Source organism: Nymphalis io, chromosome 7 (assembly GCF_905147045.1).
Source record: "Nymphalis io chromosome 7, ilAglIoxx1.1, whole genome shotgun sequence".
Taxonomy (NCBI): domain Eukaryota; kingdom Metazoa; phylum Arthropoda; class Insecta; order Lepidoptera; family Nymphalidae; genus Nymphalis; species Nymphalis io.
Genome location: NC_065894.1, coordinates 8,467,388 through 8,486,555, shown reverse-complemented (window position 1 = coordinate 8,486,555; position 19,168 = coordinate 8,467,388). Strand labels below are relative to the sequence as shown.

The 19,168-nt window shown below is 31.1% G+C and overlaps 1 protein-coding gene across 4 annotated transcripts; it reads left to right on the top strand.

Moving 5' to 3' along the window:
• Window positions 1-574: 574 nt before the first annotated feature.
• On the top strand, window positions 575-18,896 carry LOC126769491 (uncharacterized). Of its 4 annotated transcripts, none has more exons than XM_050488340.1 (3): window positions 575-591; window positions 10,493-10,672; window positions 17,086-18,896. In XM_050488340.1, the coding sequence occupies exons 2-3, from the start codon at window positions 10,658-10,660 to the stop codon at window positions 18,385-18,387; spliced, it is 1,317 nt and encodes a 438-aa protein (XP_050344297.1). In that variant the 5' UTR covers window positions 575-591; window positions 10,493-10,657; the 3' UTR covers window positions 18,388-18,896. The 4 variants fall into 4 exon arrangements, 3 of the variants coding, with proteins under 3 accessions (XP_050344297.1, XP_050344298.1, XP_050344299.1); XM_050488341.1 differs by lacking the exon at window positions 575-591 and adding an exon at window positions 10,261-10,302; XM_050488342.1 differs by lacking the exons at window positions 575-591; window positions 10,493-10,672 and adding an exon at window positions 12,796-12,892.
• The last annotated feature ends 272 nt before the right edge of the window (window positions 18,897-19,168 follow it).

Genomic DNA, 19,168 nt, shown 5'->3' with positions numbered 1-19,168 from the left:
GAAAAAAAACTAGATATATCATTTTGGTTTATGTAATCATACATGTATGCTATTAAAATAATGCTAAATGACGCTTCTTTTAATGTGAAAATAAGTCAATCCAATTAATTATTTTAATAGACGATTTCATAATTGCTTATTATGTGAGTCCTATTTATTAATTAAATTATACTTGTATTTTATATAAGAAATCTTTATCTTAATTCATGTGTGACGTATTCTCAATGATATAGATACGGACAACGATAATAATAAAATAAAGTAAACAATAATAAAGTAAAGATGATATAATTATTAACTAATATCTTAGTTATATTTATAACAGTTAGCCCAATAATAGTTGACAAAATTACAATCTACATAGTGTTAACTTCCTAAAAACAATAATAATTGTCTTCTAATATATGATTATTGGTAATAAAGTTGTTAGAGATTCTTAATTCTTATCTAAGATGTAATGGAGGACATGCAAGGTCTATTTTAGTGCATAAGTGTCTGTGCAAATTTAAGTGCATTTTTTATTTTCTTGATGATTTTGAACATGTCAAAATAAAAAAAATCAACGAATTTCTTTGCTCGAATTCTAGACCGGTAAGTGAGACATTTTTAGGTGTTAAAACATTATTATTCGTAACAATTTGTTAAAGACCTATACGTATTTATAATTTACATAAAAAAAACCTTCTGTATAATTTACTTAGAGTAGAGTATAATTTTTTGATTTGATTTTGTGATTATTAAAAGGTTCATTTTGCCTGTATTTTTTAATTAAAACAGGCTTTTTTATAACTCTCTTTATCGTCCAAAATAATAAATACATTTGCCAAATCTTTAATACGTCATTTAAGTAGATCGATGAGTCAATATTAATATATCAAATTAAGTAATCGTAAAAGCATCTTCAGCAGTGAAAGGAGTACATATGTGTTAATTGCTTCTCGTAATATTTGTATCATTCCTCTAATACGCAATCAGAGATCAATCGAATATTAAACGGTTTTGTTTTATTAGGATTGCTTCTGATTTAAAATTAGAATTGCAAATTTAAACACAAAAAAAATGTGTATATAATTAATGATACTCTCATTATGTATAGATAAGTAATAAATATAGCCTACCATTTTAGAAAAACAATCATTTCTTTTAGCCATTAACTAAAACGAAGAAAACAGCCTAATTACGAAAAAGGTTTGTTGGCTAGATTAGGAGTGTCTGTGGCACCATTGTGAGCCCATTTTCATGGTTACATATATATTCCAAATTTTAGTTTAATCGGTTTGTGGGATTTGGTGTAAAATTCAGTTGGTGGATGCAGCCATATGCTAAAAAGTGCAGTTAAATAAAAGGTAAAAAAATGCTAATTTTACTTTCAAAAAAAAAACAAACATCAGATTGGATAACTCATAAAGCGAAATAAAGTAATACGATATTTTTCAACGCTTTATTATTATATAAAGATAATAAATTAATAAAATAATTGAGCTTGAAACGTTAACTAGATTTGTTAGTAACTAACGTGATAACCGAATCGACGATTGGTTTGAAAAGAGGTTGGTCATGACCCTTAAAGCCTTCTCCGTCAACATCTGCAAATATTTCAGTTTTTTAAAGCGAATGTGTCTACCTGTTTTTTCGGAAAAAAATTATATACCTTATTATTTTTGTAAATAAAGTGTCTTATAAAACTTTTTGACGATAAAAATACAGCTATTAATCTTGTAATACAAATGGTATTAGTTACTTTATAAAAGCGGCTTGTTTTAGTTTTGCAGTACACGCATGTGTTAAAATGTATGTGCTTAAGACATTATTAGTATTAGTTATTAAACCGGTTGAGATTTGCTCATCATAAGCCTACACGTAACAACTCCATTAGTTATAAATGATTTGATAACTGCTCTGGAATAAAAAAAAAACGATTTATAATTGCGAACCAGAGGCCCTTCAGCTTGTTATGACTTACGTAATTATATTTGATACACATATTTGTATTAAATTTATAAACATATGGATAAAAAATTGTTACGACATTGTAACTGTACTTGTACGTACTTATACCTCTATTAATAAATTGGTGTTAATAATTGTACGTCCATTTTATATTATTTACGTAATTATTTTAGATGCTATATAAAGCAACAAAATAAAATTATGTTTATTGTACCTACTATAAAAATAAGAGTAACTCATATTTAATATAATAACATGAAAATCATGATTGTCACGACATAAACATAGCCTAAATTTAAAGCGTATGGAACAGCGAAGCACAGTTATTCATATAATGTAAATAATATTATATACTAAAACTTCTCTGAAAAGCATTGCATATTCCAAAATCTAGTTTTATGTATATGTGTATGTATAGTAGTGTTTTAAATTAGGCATTACACTAAAAAGTCTTTATTGATTAGTACACATAAACAGAACTTGATATAATTTGATAATGGTAAATAGTCATCTTTAACTGAAGACTTTGCAATGCAAGAAATAAAAGCTAAGCCTTACACCATCAATTCGCTGTTAACTATCTGAAGTAAAAGCCGAGATGGCCTAGTGGTTAGAACGCGTGAATCTTAACCGATGATCGTGGGTTCAAACCCGGGCAAGCACCACTGAATTTTCATGTGCTTAATTTGTGTTTATAATTCATCTCGTGCTTGACGGTGAAGGAAAACATCGTGAGGAAACCTGCATGTGTCTAATTTCATTGAAATTCTGTCACATGTGTATTCTACCAACCCGCATTGGAGCAGCGTGGTGGAATAAGCTCCAAACCTTCTCCTTAAAAAAGGGAGAGGAGGCCTTAGCCCAGCCGTGGGACATTAACAGGCTGTTACTGTTACTGTTATCTGAAGTGTTATCCCTTGTGCTTGTATTTACACTAACACACTCACCTTTAACCAGAACAAAGCAATACAGAGTATTAATGTTTGAATAATTGACGAGCCGATTAGCGTAGTTGGTAGATACTCGCCTTTCGCGCCGCAGCTGGTGGTCTCACCCATACACGTAAACATCTGTTTTTCCTGAGTCTGGGTGTAATTATCTATATAAGTATGTATGTACAAAAAAAAGTAGTATATGTAGTATAACAGTTGTCTGGTTTCCATAGTACGAGCTTTGTTTAGTTTGGGATCAGATGGTCTTGTGTGAATAATGTCCCGGGATATTATTATATTATTGATGAATGGTTGATACCTACCTAGATGAGCTTGCAAAAACTTACTAAAAGGAAATTAGTTATAAAAATCAATAAAAACAATTTAAGAAATAAACGAAATAAAGTGCACTTTCTTTCTTCTCTTTGATTTTAACCCACAATTATTTTGGTATAAGTTTTTGATATTAACAAAAAAAATTGTGCAACGTAAATACAATTCAATAGCTACGCTTAGTCATACTATAATTACTATTTAAATATATGCGTTATAATTAATTAATACATTGTTATTTATTTAAGTAAATATTAAATTTCTTATGACTCAAGCAATTATTTAACCATTATCTGTGGAACTCTAGAACATTTTTCATCTTTCTATCAATATATTGGCCTCTCTCCACTAGAATTACTGATGATTATATCCTCCTAATCGATAACGGTCTCGGTGGGTATGTACCAACATAGATGTTTACGCAACCGGGTGCAATCTCTTTTATTTAATACAGGAAGCCGGATATTTTATCGACCGTAGATTTTGGTGATAGAATATCTGAGGACGCCAATCTGAAGCAACTGCACAACCTTTATGACTGTGCTTTCAGGGGCACACTGCAACCGTCTTAACTTAATGCTGCTTTACTTTTACAGAAAATTTCATTTCAGTCTGACAAATGCGAGTTTTTTTTATCTGATTTGAGCCACTGTAATTACAAGACGGTGAGGTTCCATACGGTCATTCTATTTATTCGTCATGTTTCCTAAAATAAAGTCCTAGAAATTTTATTTTACTTAAAAATATTTCAAATCATTAATTTTTATAATTATTTTGTTTCAGCTCGCAGGTCTTTTGTATCTTAAACAGTTTCAAACGTCAAGACTCATTATGTGAGAAAATATAATCTATATTATTACAAAGTATGTTTCAATACCGTGTTATATAACATCACTGTAGTAAATCATTCAAATAACCAATCTTCACTAAATCGACTTGAATGTATCATATTTATGTGATTGCCAAAAGTCGAGCGTTGGTTTATAATCGACATATAGTAAAAAAGAAAGTTTTCCTGAGTACGTTAGTTTGTTTACTAATGATAAACTTGAGTACAAACGGGTTATGATCGTCGCCATCGAGTTTAACAAAAACAAACACTTGATTGAATATTCAATACTCAGTATTGTTGTGTACCGGTATAAAGTGTACCAAGTTATACCAGCCAGCCAGTCTAACTAGAGGCACAAGGGACATAACATCTTATCGTTAGTTTCCAACATTGATGGCGCATTAGTGTTGTTAGTAGTGATTTATATTTCTTACAGACCTAATGTCTATGAGCAGAATGACCACTTACCAATTCGTAATCATTTGTCATTTCGCCTACCGATTTTTTGTATAAAAAACCCTCGAAACATGAGGCAACAACATAAAAGACTGTGGGGATATTATTAAAATAAAATAAAATCAGCGTCGATCAACTTTTTATCAAATAGACTTTTCACGAGTTAAAAGTTATTGTTTTATAACGACTTAATAAGATATAACCTTTTTTTTACTGTAGTGGAAACCTTCAGAAAGTTATCTAGCTCCCATGGGGGGGGGGAACTGGGTTATGTGGGATTCTTACCCACTAAAACCACTACGATGGATTCCATGTGGAGCATCGCCGACAAGACTGCTCGCAGGGACAGGTCTTGTCTGACCTCGCGGAAAAGGATCTCTCTCTGCGCATTCCACGCGGGGCACGCCTCCAGCGTATGCTTAGCGGTCCGCACCGCAGTTGTGGCACATCGCCGATGATTCGCGTCCGATCTTATATAGGTATTCTCCAAAACAACCGTGACCGGGCATTACCTGCGCAAGTCGGAAGGTGACTCGTCATTTTCGTCTCATCCAGGCTTTAAAGGCTGGCAGGATCGCTCCAACGACGCGTTTGCGCGCGTACCCTTCTTCGCAGAGACGTGCGTGCCACGTCGCAAGAGCCCTCCAGTGTTCCCGCCGTTTCAACGCCTCGAGCGCAATCGGAGGGGGCGCGTTTCCACTATTTTGACGGAGGATGTGGGTCTGGTGATAGACCCTCGCATCCATATCCGCCAGAATATCAAAGGGTAATAAGATATAACCTATGTCATATATAATATATATATATATAATATATATAACCTATGTCATTATATAATATATATATATATATATATATATATATATATATATATATATATATTTTATAAAAAAAAAAATCCTGCCTGACGCTTTTATTAGTAATTATGCTCAATCTGTAACTGTAATGATAATGTTTATTTATTTATTTAATAGGAACACTAACAATATATATATTAAATAGTGGCATACATAACAACCAAAGTGAAAAAAATCAACTTCTGATATGTATATCGATTACAAGTGTACACAACATTCACAAAGTATCGCGTCAACATAAAATAAAGTAAAAGATAATAATTATTGACCTCTGCTTTCTTCATTAACGCAAATACAACAAAAAAAAACAAAATACACCAAAAAAATAAAAATAAACAAACAACAGGATCAGCGAGTCCGTCATCAAAATAGTGCATTGTCTATTTTGATGACGGACTCGCTGACAAAAAGTAATCCATGAGCTGGTTTTTAAAGTAATGAAGCTGTCATGAAAGATGTCAATGCCATGTATAACTTTTGTCAATTCATTATGTCGAGCACATATGCGCACTATCGGAGCCAGCAGCCAGCCAACCAGCCTGCAAGATGAGTTTTCAAGATACGGGTATGGAATATTTTAGTTATGAGGCTTCGGGGATGTTTGCGAGGAACAGTAAAGGATATTCGATGAAGTTGATCGCTGCACTTAACCTTATTGTGAATAATTTTATGGAAAAAAACGTTGATCGAGAATATCTCGCCTATTACGAAGAGACATTAATTTATATTCAGCTAGTCGCTGATTGTATAGCTGCCTGTGTGAGAAACCGCTGGCTAGGAAGGCCAAATGTCTAGTAAAAGCACGTTGTATTCCTTCAACACGTTGAGAGTTTGAGTTGTAAAAAGGATTCCAGATAACGCTAGCGAATTCAAGATGGCTTCTTACGAAAGCGTTATATAGAAGAATTTTAGTCCTGGAAGAAAAACTCTTTGAATTGCGTTTATTAAATCCCATAATGTTATAAATATCTTTAAAAAAATTCATTACCGCATAATCCTTTACTAAGGAAATTTGTAAAGATTTAAAGAATAGTAATCTGCTTGATCCGTTTGTTACACACCATTAGTTTTATATAATAATAAATGTCATTTATTGAAAGTGGCCAGTACTTACAGTAGCATATAAAAAATGACAATCGAACATTAAAGCTTAGACCAGTCATTTCACAGTAATAAAAAGTCGTTTAAAATTATGCCTCGGAATGCATTAGAGGAAAAACATTAAACGCGTTATGATGTATTTGCGCTTCGGATAGAGACGGAGAGATTGCTTGATGCGGGATAATTATGATTGATTATAATGTTTACATTATATATTTTAGAATAATTATAACGTCTAAAATTGTTCGACGTGCGTCAGCATTCGACTTTTAAACTTATATTCATCATAAATTAATGCATACAATAAACGTGAAAGTGTTCCCGTAGATTTATATAAGATGTAATCTTGAGTACGTACTCTAATAATGTATTAGTTGATATAAACAAATATATTAAACATAGAGATATAATATATACAGTTGCATAATTGTAAGCTTTCTTTCGGTGAATGGGAAAAGAAGAAGTTTTTATTAACTATAAATAATCTATAAAAAATAATAAGTAAAGACAAAATAGATCAACTGTTTTTTTGTTTGATAAAGCTATTAAATAATTTAAGTGACATCAATAAAAAAATGCAAATTTAAATATGTTTTTCTCTAATTTTTAATAAAGATAATGGTCGAATTTCGACTACTGAGCGAACTAGTTACAAGATGATGTTACATGGCGTTACATGGCGATGATAACTGTCGCGTTATAGATATAATTAATGTGAACCATTTATTATAAACTATATATATAACGAAACTAAAAGTAGTAATCGGAGAGACGGGAAGTGAAGTGAATCTTTTGGTATTGATGTTTATGAATTAAGGTCAATGGTAGTAAGAAGTTGTGTAACTCTAGAATATGTACATATAATACCGACATATAATACGAATTTGATCAACGATGGTCAAACACAAAGACTAGGCATTCCCTGACTTTCTTAAGAGGTTTCAGACACTGAAACTGTTTTTCGTTGTTTGAATTAATAATTTACATTACTTAAAGTGGTTGAAGTCATTATTTCCCTAAGGTGACTTAAGTCGCATTTTTATTACAACAGTTATGAAATGAAACGTATGACTAGGTTTATATTTAATATAATTTTTTAAATGACTCCAATGTACTTGTTTAGGGCTTACATGAATAAAGTATGTTTTGATCTTGTATTCATTATTATTTCCTAAAATAAAACCGAATAATTTAAATAATTCGTCATCTTACTTATTTATAAGCTTTGCCCGTGAGTCTTTATGGTATAAAAATGAAGGAATTTTGTAACAGTAACAACCTGTTAATGTCTCACTGCTGGGCTAAGGCTTCCTTTCCCTTTTTGAGGAGAAGGCTAAGAGTTCATTTCACCACGTTGCTCCAATGCGGGTTGATAGAATACACATGTGACATAATTTCAATGAAATTAGACACATGTTTCCTCACCATATTTTCCTTCACCGTCAAGAACGAGATGATATATAATCACAAATTAAGCACATGAAAATTTAGTGGTGCTTGCCCATATTTGAACCCACGTACATCGGTAAAGATTCACGCCTTCTAACCACAAGGCCATCTCGGCTTCTTTTGGAATTTTGTGAAAGGTATTAATATTATGAACTTAAAGATTACCTGTCAGATGAAGAACACAATAGCATTTTTATTGTTTATTGATAGAGATATATATTTAGATTAGAATGTAGCCGCAATATCCGAGGTTTCTGAAAGGAAATTGCTAAGGGAAACTTATAGGACTTATACAAAGAGAGATCGCTATATAGGATATCGGCTCCGCTTAGTTGGGTTAGAAAGTGTTGCAGTGAAACCGATACGTCTAGGGCGATGTCTTTATTCACTTTATAGCTTTATTTTCATTTATACGATGAACTATATAATGATATGTAATAAGTTTTACTATTGGAGTAAATAGTCGTTATTATGATAAATGCCATTACATAAATAATTTTGTTGTAAATGTTTGAATATGCTTTACAGAGCGACAACCATATTTTCTAATTTTATTTTAAATGAAGAATAATTGTAATTAATATTGGATGAAATAATAGTAACGGTAATTAGAATTCTTCCGCAGTTCGTATTATTATAATTTTTTATGCAAGTTGTTCTTGTTTATGCAGACGCAGACGTTTTGTATTTTTTAAGAATTACTATTTGTATTGTGGTGTGAGTGCAAGTAAAGGTTTTATTTGTCTATCTTAATAAATTAAGTCTTTAAGCATTTTCGTATTCACATGCTAATGATTTATTTAATTTAAAACGGTGTGCCACTATGGGCTATCGCAATCAATCACTGAGGCAAAGAACCACAAATACGGATCCGTAAAAACAAAGTGAAAGTGTTTTCATTGTTTTAGGACTTTAAGAGATATGTCAAAAAAGATTAAAAATGCAAAGCCGTTTTATTCATTCTTGTGTTTGTTGAGCATTACAATTTTTATAATGTGAACAGTGAAGCATGTAGAGAAAATGTTGAATTGTTTGACTGGGAAGTATTTAAAAATTATTATAAATAATAATAGACTTATGAGGTTGCTTTAGCTAAGCAGCAGGATAGGGGCTGGTACTTTTTAAGTATATATCATATTTTTGTACTTATAGGTGTCGTAAGTCCGCTTCCGCTTGAAACATGAAAATCTGTTTTTTTTTTGTTTATTATCGAAAACTCAAATATAATGTGCATCTACTTTTCGTTATCTATTAAATAATGTGAAAAATATCTATTATATCTAAATGAATATTTCAATTTTTGAGAATCCTATCATTATTTTTGAAATCGAACGTTATCTATTTTGTAACTGTAAATATTACGGCGGGATATAATGATACCTGCCATTTATGATGATACGTTTTTAGCGTGGTATTACTCACCATGACGTATTGTCATCTTTATTATTCACGTTAAAAAAAGTTTACCTACTTATTCAATAAATTAAAAAAACAATCTTAACTTTAGAACTTATAAGTCTACAGATATCAAGATATTGTTCTCAATTCCCAAAAAACTGACTTTACGTCAAGAAATTCAAAGTAGCAACTTGTTTAACAGAGTTAGGAAGTTGGCACTCCTTCATTGCCTTGGAAAGCACGTAAATGCCTTGGTTTTGCTTCTTTTCTCTGGTCTTACTATCGGTTTATGAGAGTACACATACGAATATGTGCACTGTAATGGATTCTGGTTTAGTAGTTACGTAGTTGGCTTTTTCTGTTTTTGTTATGCTATGCAGCCTTGTTAAAAACTATTTGTTATACATTAACATTCATAGATAAATGATTAAAACATTATATACCTACAGCCGCATTTTTCAAATTTATAACATTTAATATAAGTGATATGTGCTATATTTTTTATTTTTCTCGACAATTTCCGCTTTGTCAGGCGACGATTTCTGCACCGACGACGCTTATGAAGTCAGTTGGAATTATATTTCATATTCATTATTGGTACTTGTACCGTTAGAAGAAAATTGTTTTAACCCAATTGGAGTTTTGAGAAAAAGGGCGACATCTATTTGTTTCAAAATCAGGAAATCCGTAACTACTGGCGTAGACATTTTGTAAATAGTGGCTCTATATTTTATAAGATGTGTGGATTTCTAAAAAGAACTTTAAGAAGATAGCGCAGGTAGGTTGTTGTTACAACTATCACTTACTCATGAGAAGTTTCAATTTTCGATTTCATTAGGAATATCATATTATATTATAATATATCTGGGTATCAACTTTACGGCTTTCTTACGCCGATATGTAGAATGTATTTAACAACGCCACGAGAGATACAAACGTCCACTTAGGTACCAAACGAGTAGCCGGTCGGACGCCTTCTTTCTTTAAAAAAAAAGTAAACACTTTTTATAATATGTTTACATTTCTTATCATCTTCAGCTGTAATTTTTTTTGTTATTTTTAAACCAAAATAGAAAATTAAAAAGGTTTTTTAAATACGGACTTGACAATTAAAATTGCTATATCATTATCGGGTGCAATGTAGTGAAATAAAAAAATTAACTATCACTTTGTTAATATTATAGGGTTTCTAGCGGCTCCGCTTGGACAATCAGGCGGATATGAAGAAAGAGTGCAGTCCACACTTATGAGTCAAGATGCGGACTGCCTGTGCTGCGGAAGTGCTTTGATGTGTCAATAAAACAATAAGTTCACAAACTCGTGAAGTGTTTTATCAAAACGGTGTCATCATGTTCTTATTAAAGGTGAGATTTTGAGTTTCATACATTCTTTACTTTATAAAACTAAAACTTGTTTGTTTGTATGAGGGTCACGCAAAAACTATTTAACCGATTTTGTTATAACTTATAACAGAAAATTATAAGTCGAACTGGTTGTAATTTATCGCGACAGCTAGTGTTAGATATAACAAGAAAACGACACTTTTCACAAACAAGTGTAACCCAATATAAGATGAGCTTTCATTTTCATTATATCCATATTAATGGATAGATCAATTTAGATTTAAATACTAGTGTTTTATAAAAGATTTAATTACTCTTAATAACTTTACTCCAAAAAGAAGCAATCGAAACTAGAATACCATGCATTTATTTTGCTCAGTTTGAAAAAAAAAGAAGGTTATGTGAATGTGTGTGTTTAGTTCTGCTTATCGTAATACATCAGACACCCTTATGTTATATGTTTTTTGAGAAAATGTACAATATTATCAGTTATTATTAAAGGCGATAAGTTTCTTGATTGTTGCAGGTGAGTAATTGTTGTGTGTTTATTTATACTTTACATATTCCTATATATTCATAATAAGCACCATTCATGGCCATACATGAATGTATTTAATTCTTTAGTGCATATATGTCTTCGAAGTCTTAGTAGGTAGAGCTAGCAATTGGGGCAAAATATGATTAAATTAAAAACAATACTTTTGTATATTGTAGGTGTATTTTGTTATAGTTAAATCAAAATTATGCCTTAAAATGTATTTGACTTTCGAAGTATTTTTTAACTGTTTTTCAGACGAATTGCATTTAATTGAACTATATAAATGTTGCAACACTACAGCATACGGCAAAATTCTTGTTAAATTGCTTGTTACATTTTTGGAATTTAGTTAATGGATTCCTGCAGTCTTTATAATTCCAATTACGACTTTAACGGGCCGTTAAATTCAAATTGAAATCGATTTGAAAGATGCAATGCTGTTACAAGAATCGATGCGTAAAATCGTAATCGATTACTTTATTTAAATTTCATAGGAATGTGTTATAGTTTGTCTGTTATGGAAATTTATATTTAATTAACAATTATGTTAAAAATCAATAAATATGAGCGATGTTTGTCTCCTACATATATTTATATTGATAAATGAGTGGATGTTTTTTTTTTGTAATAGTGTACTGACGATGACAAAACTACGACGCGTTTCGGAGAAGGGTTTATATATCATAAAAATATTAACACTTGCGATATGTGTAAGAATATTTATTACGAAGGGAATTTATTACAATGAATAATAATAAATATATTTGAAACCGATATTTTTTTTTCTGATAGGTTTATTGACAAGTGTAAATTAGACATGATGAGACATCGAAGATATTTTGCTAAAAATGTAAATCAATTGATTTTATTGGCACGCTTTACTACATGAATACGATTTTTTATTAAATTACTTATTACGATCGTAAACAAAAATATTATATTTTCATTCGCAATCAGTATAATTATTATATGTCCTTATATTTTTTAATATATCTATACAAATATTTTAAATGTGAAAGTAGACCGGATTGTCTTTTTGTTACGGTTTCATGACTGAACCACTCAATCGATTATGATGAAATTTAGTACGAAGTAAGCTTGAACCACAGATGGACATAGGCTAATTTTGTTTTAATTCTCCATACGAGAAGATAGAAGTTTTGTGTGTGTGTGTTTTACAATTTTGAAGTAAATTGTATAAATGGGTAATTTAAATATTATATTCTCCGCGCGCGAAGCAGCGGGTTCAGCTAGTATTTTATATTTTAATTGAATAAATTTCGATTCTTAGTTACATATTTAGTATTTATAATTGATTTCCTAGTTAACGATTAATCGTTTCCATCGTTGTATGGTGTAAGTATACATTAAAAATTTAAAATACTGGGTTAATTGAAAACCGGGTCAAATCAATTTAATGCTTTAACTGACTCATAAAAACAAACGCGATTTAGTATTTGATTCTTAACTATAAGTACGAGAATAATACCTACCTTCTATAATACAATCATACTTTATTTTTGTTCTTATTTTCAAATAAATCGAACTCAATTTAAATTTTTCCTTAAACCGTACTTTAAATTATAATTACTTAATAACGGTATATTTTATGCTGAAATAATATTTTATGTTGAAATAAGAAGTGGTCGAAAAATTATATTGGAACCGAAATTTTGTAATCTGTGGTGTATTTAGGACATATGGTTCGGGCCAGTTTAAGATTCTTTTATTTTATTGAAATTCGCGAGTGGCTTAAGTTGTTTTAAATTTTGTTTAAAACTACGTATGTCTTTTTAATATCTTATGAGTGCTTTTACTCGGTGGTAGGGCTGTGCAAGCCCGTCTGGGTAAGTACCACTCACTCATCAGATATTTAACCGTTAAAAAGCAATAAATAGTATTGTTGCGTTCCGGTTTAAAGGGTGAGTAAGCCAGTGTAACTACAGGCACAAGGGACACAACGTTCCCAAGGTTGGTGGCGCATTGGTGATGTAAGGAATGAGGAATAGTTAATATTTCTTACATCGCCAATTTCTATGGGCGGTGGTGACCACTTAACACTAGGTGACCAATGTGTGCGTCCGGCTACCAATACCATAAATAAAAATTAAGATTTTTAATAGTGCAAATGTTGCAAGCTATTTTATAATTGCAAAAAAAGAACAGAACGAAACAAAACTTTGATTATACGAGTAGCTCTTTTCGGTTAAATCTACATTTCGTTTGAGTATAATAGCCTTAATGACAATCTAATATTGCTTGTAAAAGCCTAATTGAAGTATATTTTATTTTGATTTTTTATGGATGTTTGCTAATAGCCCGAAGCCAACAAAATTATTTTAAAAAATTACACTTACTAACAAGCTATATAAAGCAATTACTTTATTTTATATCAAGCTTGTACTTTATTTTATATCAAGTGGATATCCTTGCAGAGACGAAGTTTTTTTTTAAGTAACTTAACAAGCATCACCTAGATTTAACTTGACTTAACTTGTTGGTTAATTTGTAATTTATTTATTATGACATAAGAAATATGACCTAAATATTAAATATTATTACGAAAAATTCAATACATATTTTCTTAGTTAAGTATCTTGCATTTAAAGGTTTCATATACGCTTACACAATATATTAAGGCTAATAAATTAAGGGTAAAAAAGCTTTGCCACAGTGAAAGCATTATTTGTATATAGCCAATGTTTAACTAATCAGAGTTACAAAGGTCAGATGGCTATCATTTCTTGTAAAAACTGTTAACATACGAGTATCTGATGAAGTAATAAATTTGTTCTTTAATTTTAATCTGTAAAAATAATAAAAGAAATATATTAACTGTAAGTCATCGTAGAAGTATAAATTTACATTGAAAATACTAGTTTTTTTTTCTTTGAGAAAAATACACAGTACTGTTGAATAGTCATTGTGGTATTCCAAAAATAACTTTTACCTTTTACTTTTTGTCGGTTTATGCCCCTGAGTTAATAGTTAGAACTATATTCCGAAATATATTAAATATTAGTATTTTCTATGACTGGGTTTCAGTTTGTAGGGTAAGTAAGACAGTGTTATTACTAGTACAAGAGACATAACATACACACATATTATTTATTATATCGCGATATTCAAGATAGACCGCGGTCGAGACATTACCGTTGTCGAGATCTTGCATAAGCGAAATTGGTTTCGGAACTTTTGCTGTAAAATTAAAGTAGATATAATTAAGTAGTTGAAAAAGTGTTGTATCATAAGCAAATATATTTATCTACACTGTTTGTATTACATAATATAGCAGCTATTAGCATATCGCATGGAATATTTAAATATAAGGTTTGTTTATCTTTTTATATAGAATAGAAAGACGGACGAGCATATGGGCCATCTGGTGGTAAGTCGCCACCAACGCCAATAGACATAGGTATAGTGGAAATGTTAACCATCGCTTACATTTGCAACCTTGGGAACTAAGATGTTAGGTCTCTTGTACCTTTAATTAAACTGGCTTACTCACCCTTCAAACCGGAACATAACAATACCAAGTACTGCTGTTTTGCGATAGAATATCTGATGAGTGGGTACCCACTCAGACGAGCGTATGATGATAGAGTATCTTAACTTCTTCTTCGATTGGAAGATATCTTTTCTTGCAATGTTACTCAGGCAAAGGAGGTCAAAAACCTTGTTGAAAAAAGCTAACATTTTAAGATCTAATCTCAATCAGTAAAACTATTTGTTACTATTATTTATCAATGAATTTAATCGTATTACGTATTCACCATTGTTTGTGCCTACACATTTTGGTGTCATTTTTATATTAATATTAAATATGAGTTTAAAAAGCGTAGGCTTTCTTGTGCAATAGCGTTATCTAATTTCAAACACCGTGATATATGACTGTAATTTTGATAATGGTTTTATTGTTTCGTAAGAAAGCTGAAATACATTGAAGATTATATAAATTTATTATTCTATTTTTCTACGGAAACAGTACCTGCAATTAAACAGTTTAAGTGTTACTGTTGTTGGTAACGTATTAATAACCAAACTATTCCAATGTCACATGGATAAAATAAAGGTTTGAGGTATAAATAAAGATAATTATAATACAATTACTATAACGATTTATCCATTTGTAAAGTGGTATTTGATACGTGTAAAAAGTATGTATATATATATATATCAAATTACTAATATTTTATATATATAATATTGCAACTTAAAGTGAAAATTCTACCAGTATATCCTCCTGCCAATGATCCGTTAATAAGATGAGTTTTTGAGAATTATAGAAATTGTGACCTCTTGACATTTGTATTAATGTGATGTAAATTAATATGCTTAGTTACGATTAAATACAAATTAATCATGAAACAAATTTAGGTGACGTGACTTATGTAATATTAACGCCAGTAATTAAACGTTAATCTTTTTTAATAAATAAAAAATATTGTTATGTTGATCGAGGCATAGGGAATTCTAACCGATTGTGGTGTAAATTTGGTAAGGTATCTTGCGGCCGCTAGCGAAGACACTGGCCCAAAACAAACAAGATTTTTTCTTTGTATGTTTGTCTTAAAATATAAATGTTTTATCCTCATTTTACCTGTGTCAAGCCAGGACGGGTAGCTAGTGTAATAAGTAATTAATTTAATAATGTCTCACCGCCAAGCACGAGATGAGTAAGAAACAAATTAAGCATTTGGATAATCAGTGGTGTTCGGGTTTGAACCCGCAATCATCAGTTAAGCTTCTCGTATCCTAACCACGGAGCCAAAAAGAAAGGGAAATAGTTATTAATTTGAGTTATAAATAATATAATATCTAAGCCAAGGTGTTACATCAAAATAATTCAACAAATGTTCTTTTTTATTATTATTAAACAATAACAAAGTAACACTTTCAAAATTACGTATCTTTAATCACCGCATGTGATGTGAAATTAAAAAAAAAACAAAGGAACGCGTGACATAACGGTCTCTTTTATTTATAATTTCACATATCAAGTTGTCTTTTTTGTTATGAATATCATTTGCATGTCCCGAATCGTATATTTCTTAATATCTATATTAATCTACTACAGCTGAAGAGTTTGTTCGTTTACTTTGATAGAAAGTTACTTTAGTACTTCCAGTTGAATTCGAAAAATATTTTTGAATTTCATAGTCTAATCATATATGCGATAGCCCACAGGGGCAAAGTAGTAAAGCTTTGACGTGTTTGAAACCGCGTGTAGCAGCTAGTAATTAACATATTTATGTAAAAAATAAATGTACTACTTTAAAACTTTTTACTGTTTTTTACACTTTAAAAGTTCTTTTATAACTAAATAATAATAATTGAATTTTGTACTCGAATACATTTAAAGTAATAATAAAATATTAAATCTATAACTATTTATTAACAATTATTTCTTTAAATTAATCTGTTCATACCTAATAAAGTTTTTAAAATGATACAATAGTGGAACTAGTTTACAAAATTTGTTCCATCGTTAATACTTACTTACAGCCTATTACGAAAACTAAGTAAACATGTCATTATTATAGTCACCAGTAAGTGTGTGTAATACTTACTTGTCACTATAATAATGTTAATCAAGGAAACCACTAGTTACATCCACCAGAAAGTGGAATGCAATTAGATAACCACATAAATTGAGAGTAAAAGCTGGCACGCTCCCTTTTACAAGTGCGTTGCTATAGTAACCGGTTTCATAATAAACTGTAGTATGTTTTTTTTCCATTCACCGGTTATGTTCGCTGTAATGATAGGATCTGGTTGTCCCGTGGCACACCTAATCGCGCCTTTTTTAGCGAATCAGTTCACTGACCACGAACATACCTTATATTATATCACATATTTTTTTTATACTTAAACATATGTTTTTGACTTTCAGATAGCACCTATATTTCTCCTGGCTCTCGTTGTGGCAGCTGAGAAAAAGATAGAGTTGCAGGATATAGAAGAAGATAATTTGAGAAGTGAAAAGGAAAAACAGTATGAGAAATCTGGAGGACAACAGCAAGTGTATAGTTCTTCAGCTCCTGGCTTGGTACCACTTGACTATCTCAAAAATAATTTCGTACAATTCTATGACCCGACTCAAGCACCACAGCAGAATCGATATGTTCATCAATATGCTGTTACTGAACATCCAGAAAGACCATCCGTTACTCCGAAACCTCAGTATGGAGCACCAACACAGCAAGAGTATGTCAGATATTTGACAAATGTACCAATGCAATTTTATTTAGTTCCTCAATACTACAATGAACCTACAGAGCAAGCAGCGCATCCTCGACCTGAAGTTCAACTACCTGCGCCAGCTGTAACCCAAGTGACTTATCAGGAACCTCAAAATGTTCAACAACATGCTGGTTACATTCAAGTGCCTACGTATGTGACACCAACGGCAAAAACATATCTACAGCCTTACAATGCTCCTGTATCATATTATAGTTACACACAGCCGACAATAGCACCAACGCAGGCCTCTGTTACCCCAGTTTTAGCATATCAAATGCCAGTTGTTCACTATCCCACTGCTATTTCTGCACCACCACCAAAGGGTTATTACCAAAGTCCTCAATACATAGACACGAATTCTGTTGATGAAAGTCAAAACAACGATTTAAATAATCATAAGTCTTATCCTAGTCACATTGAAGAATCATTACCAAAACCTACGGGTTCAGGTTATCCAAGGTACTACAATTCTCGGACGCCTATAAGAAATGAATATAGACATCCTATAGAACTGCCCAGTCCAAGCCCACTTCTTTTGAAGGCCCCACCGGCACATTTAGCACATATCCCAAAAGCATTGCCAATTTACCGTCCTGTAACGAAACCGGCTTACCCAACTGGAGGAGGATACGTATCAAGTACATTTAGTCCTAGACCGAATGAAAATTACGCAATTCCTTTTAAGAGGCGACCAACATCTTTATTGGATTCATATATCCCATCCAGTATTCAGATAGAATATATGAAAAGAGGTTATACGAAAGATTCATTATCTGCCTACGAAGCGTTATCCAGTGGCAGACATTTATCACAGTTGCCCCAGGCATCGGTTATACCGAGACATTACGAGCGAGGATTTCTACCGAATCAAATGTATCATACGGCTGCAGGCGGTATTACATATGGACATCACAAAAGAGCTCCAAAATTGGAGAAAATTTCACAAAAATAGCCTTTACTAGAGTTTTCTTTAGACCTATAATAGGATATAATAATATCCTATTATAGGTCTAATTTTATACGAATATATAAAACGAATAGAGTAATATTTATCATACGATGAAGTTGTTGTAATGATAGTTATAATTAACTTTATTTTAGTGTTTTATATCTGTTATTATAATAAGATCACAAACATAGATAAAACTTCATTATTGTCCATATTAATTTAAAACAACAGGTTTGGATAAAGAAGTATTTCTTGGAGATAACACTTGCACACATTCAAAGATCAAATACATTAAATATAAAATTAAGCATCTGTGCTTTATTGCTATTAAAATTAAAGCTTAAACGTTCTTAAAAAAGAAAAAATAATGACAGACTTTAGTTTTTTAAAATCAGAATGTGCCTGAGTTTAGTTTATAGAATCATTCACAATTATTGTTACTAAATATTAAAATGTAAGAGACCGTTTTAACGAGGCTTGTCTTGTTTTTTTAATGTTTTTACGAATCGATAGGTCAGTATTTTAGTAAATCTATTATATTTATATAGTTCTAGTTTATGTCAATTGTTAATAAAAAAAGTAAAATTAGTCTTTGTTATTATAAAAAAATGAGTATCTTATTTTCGAAAGTCCTTTACAGGTTGATTTTTTTTAAATGTACGTGTGTTTCAATCGTTTATCATTGGTCATATTATCCTCAATCACATATTGATATATGTATGTATCTTGAAAGAGGGAACTATAGATTATGAGTCAAATCGTGATAATGTAATGTATTAACCTG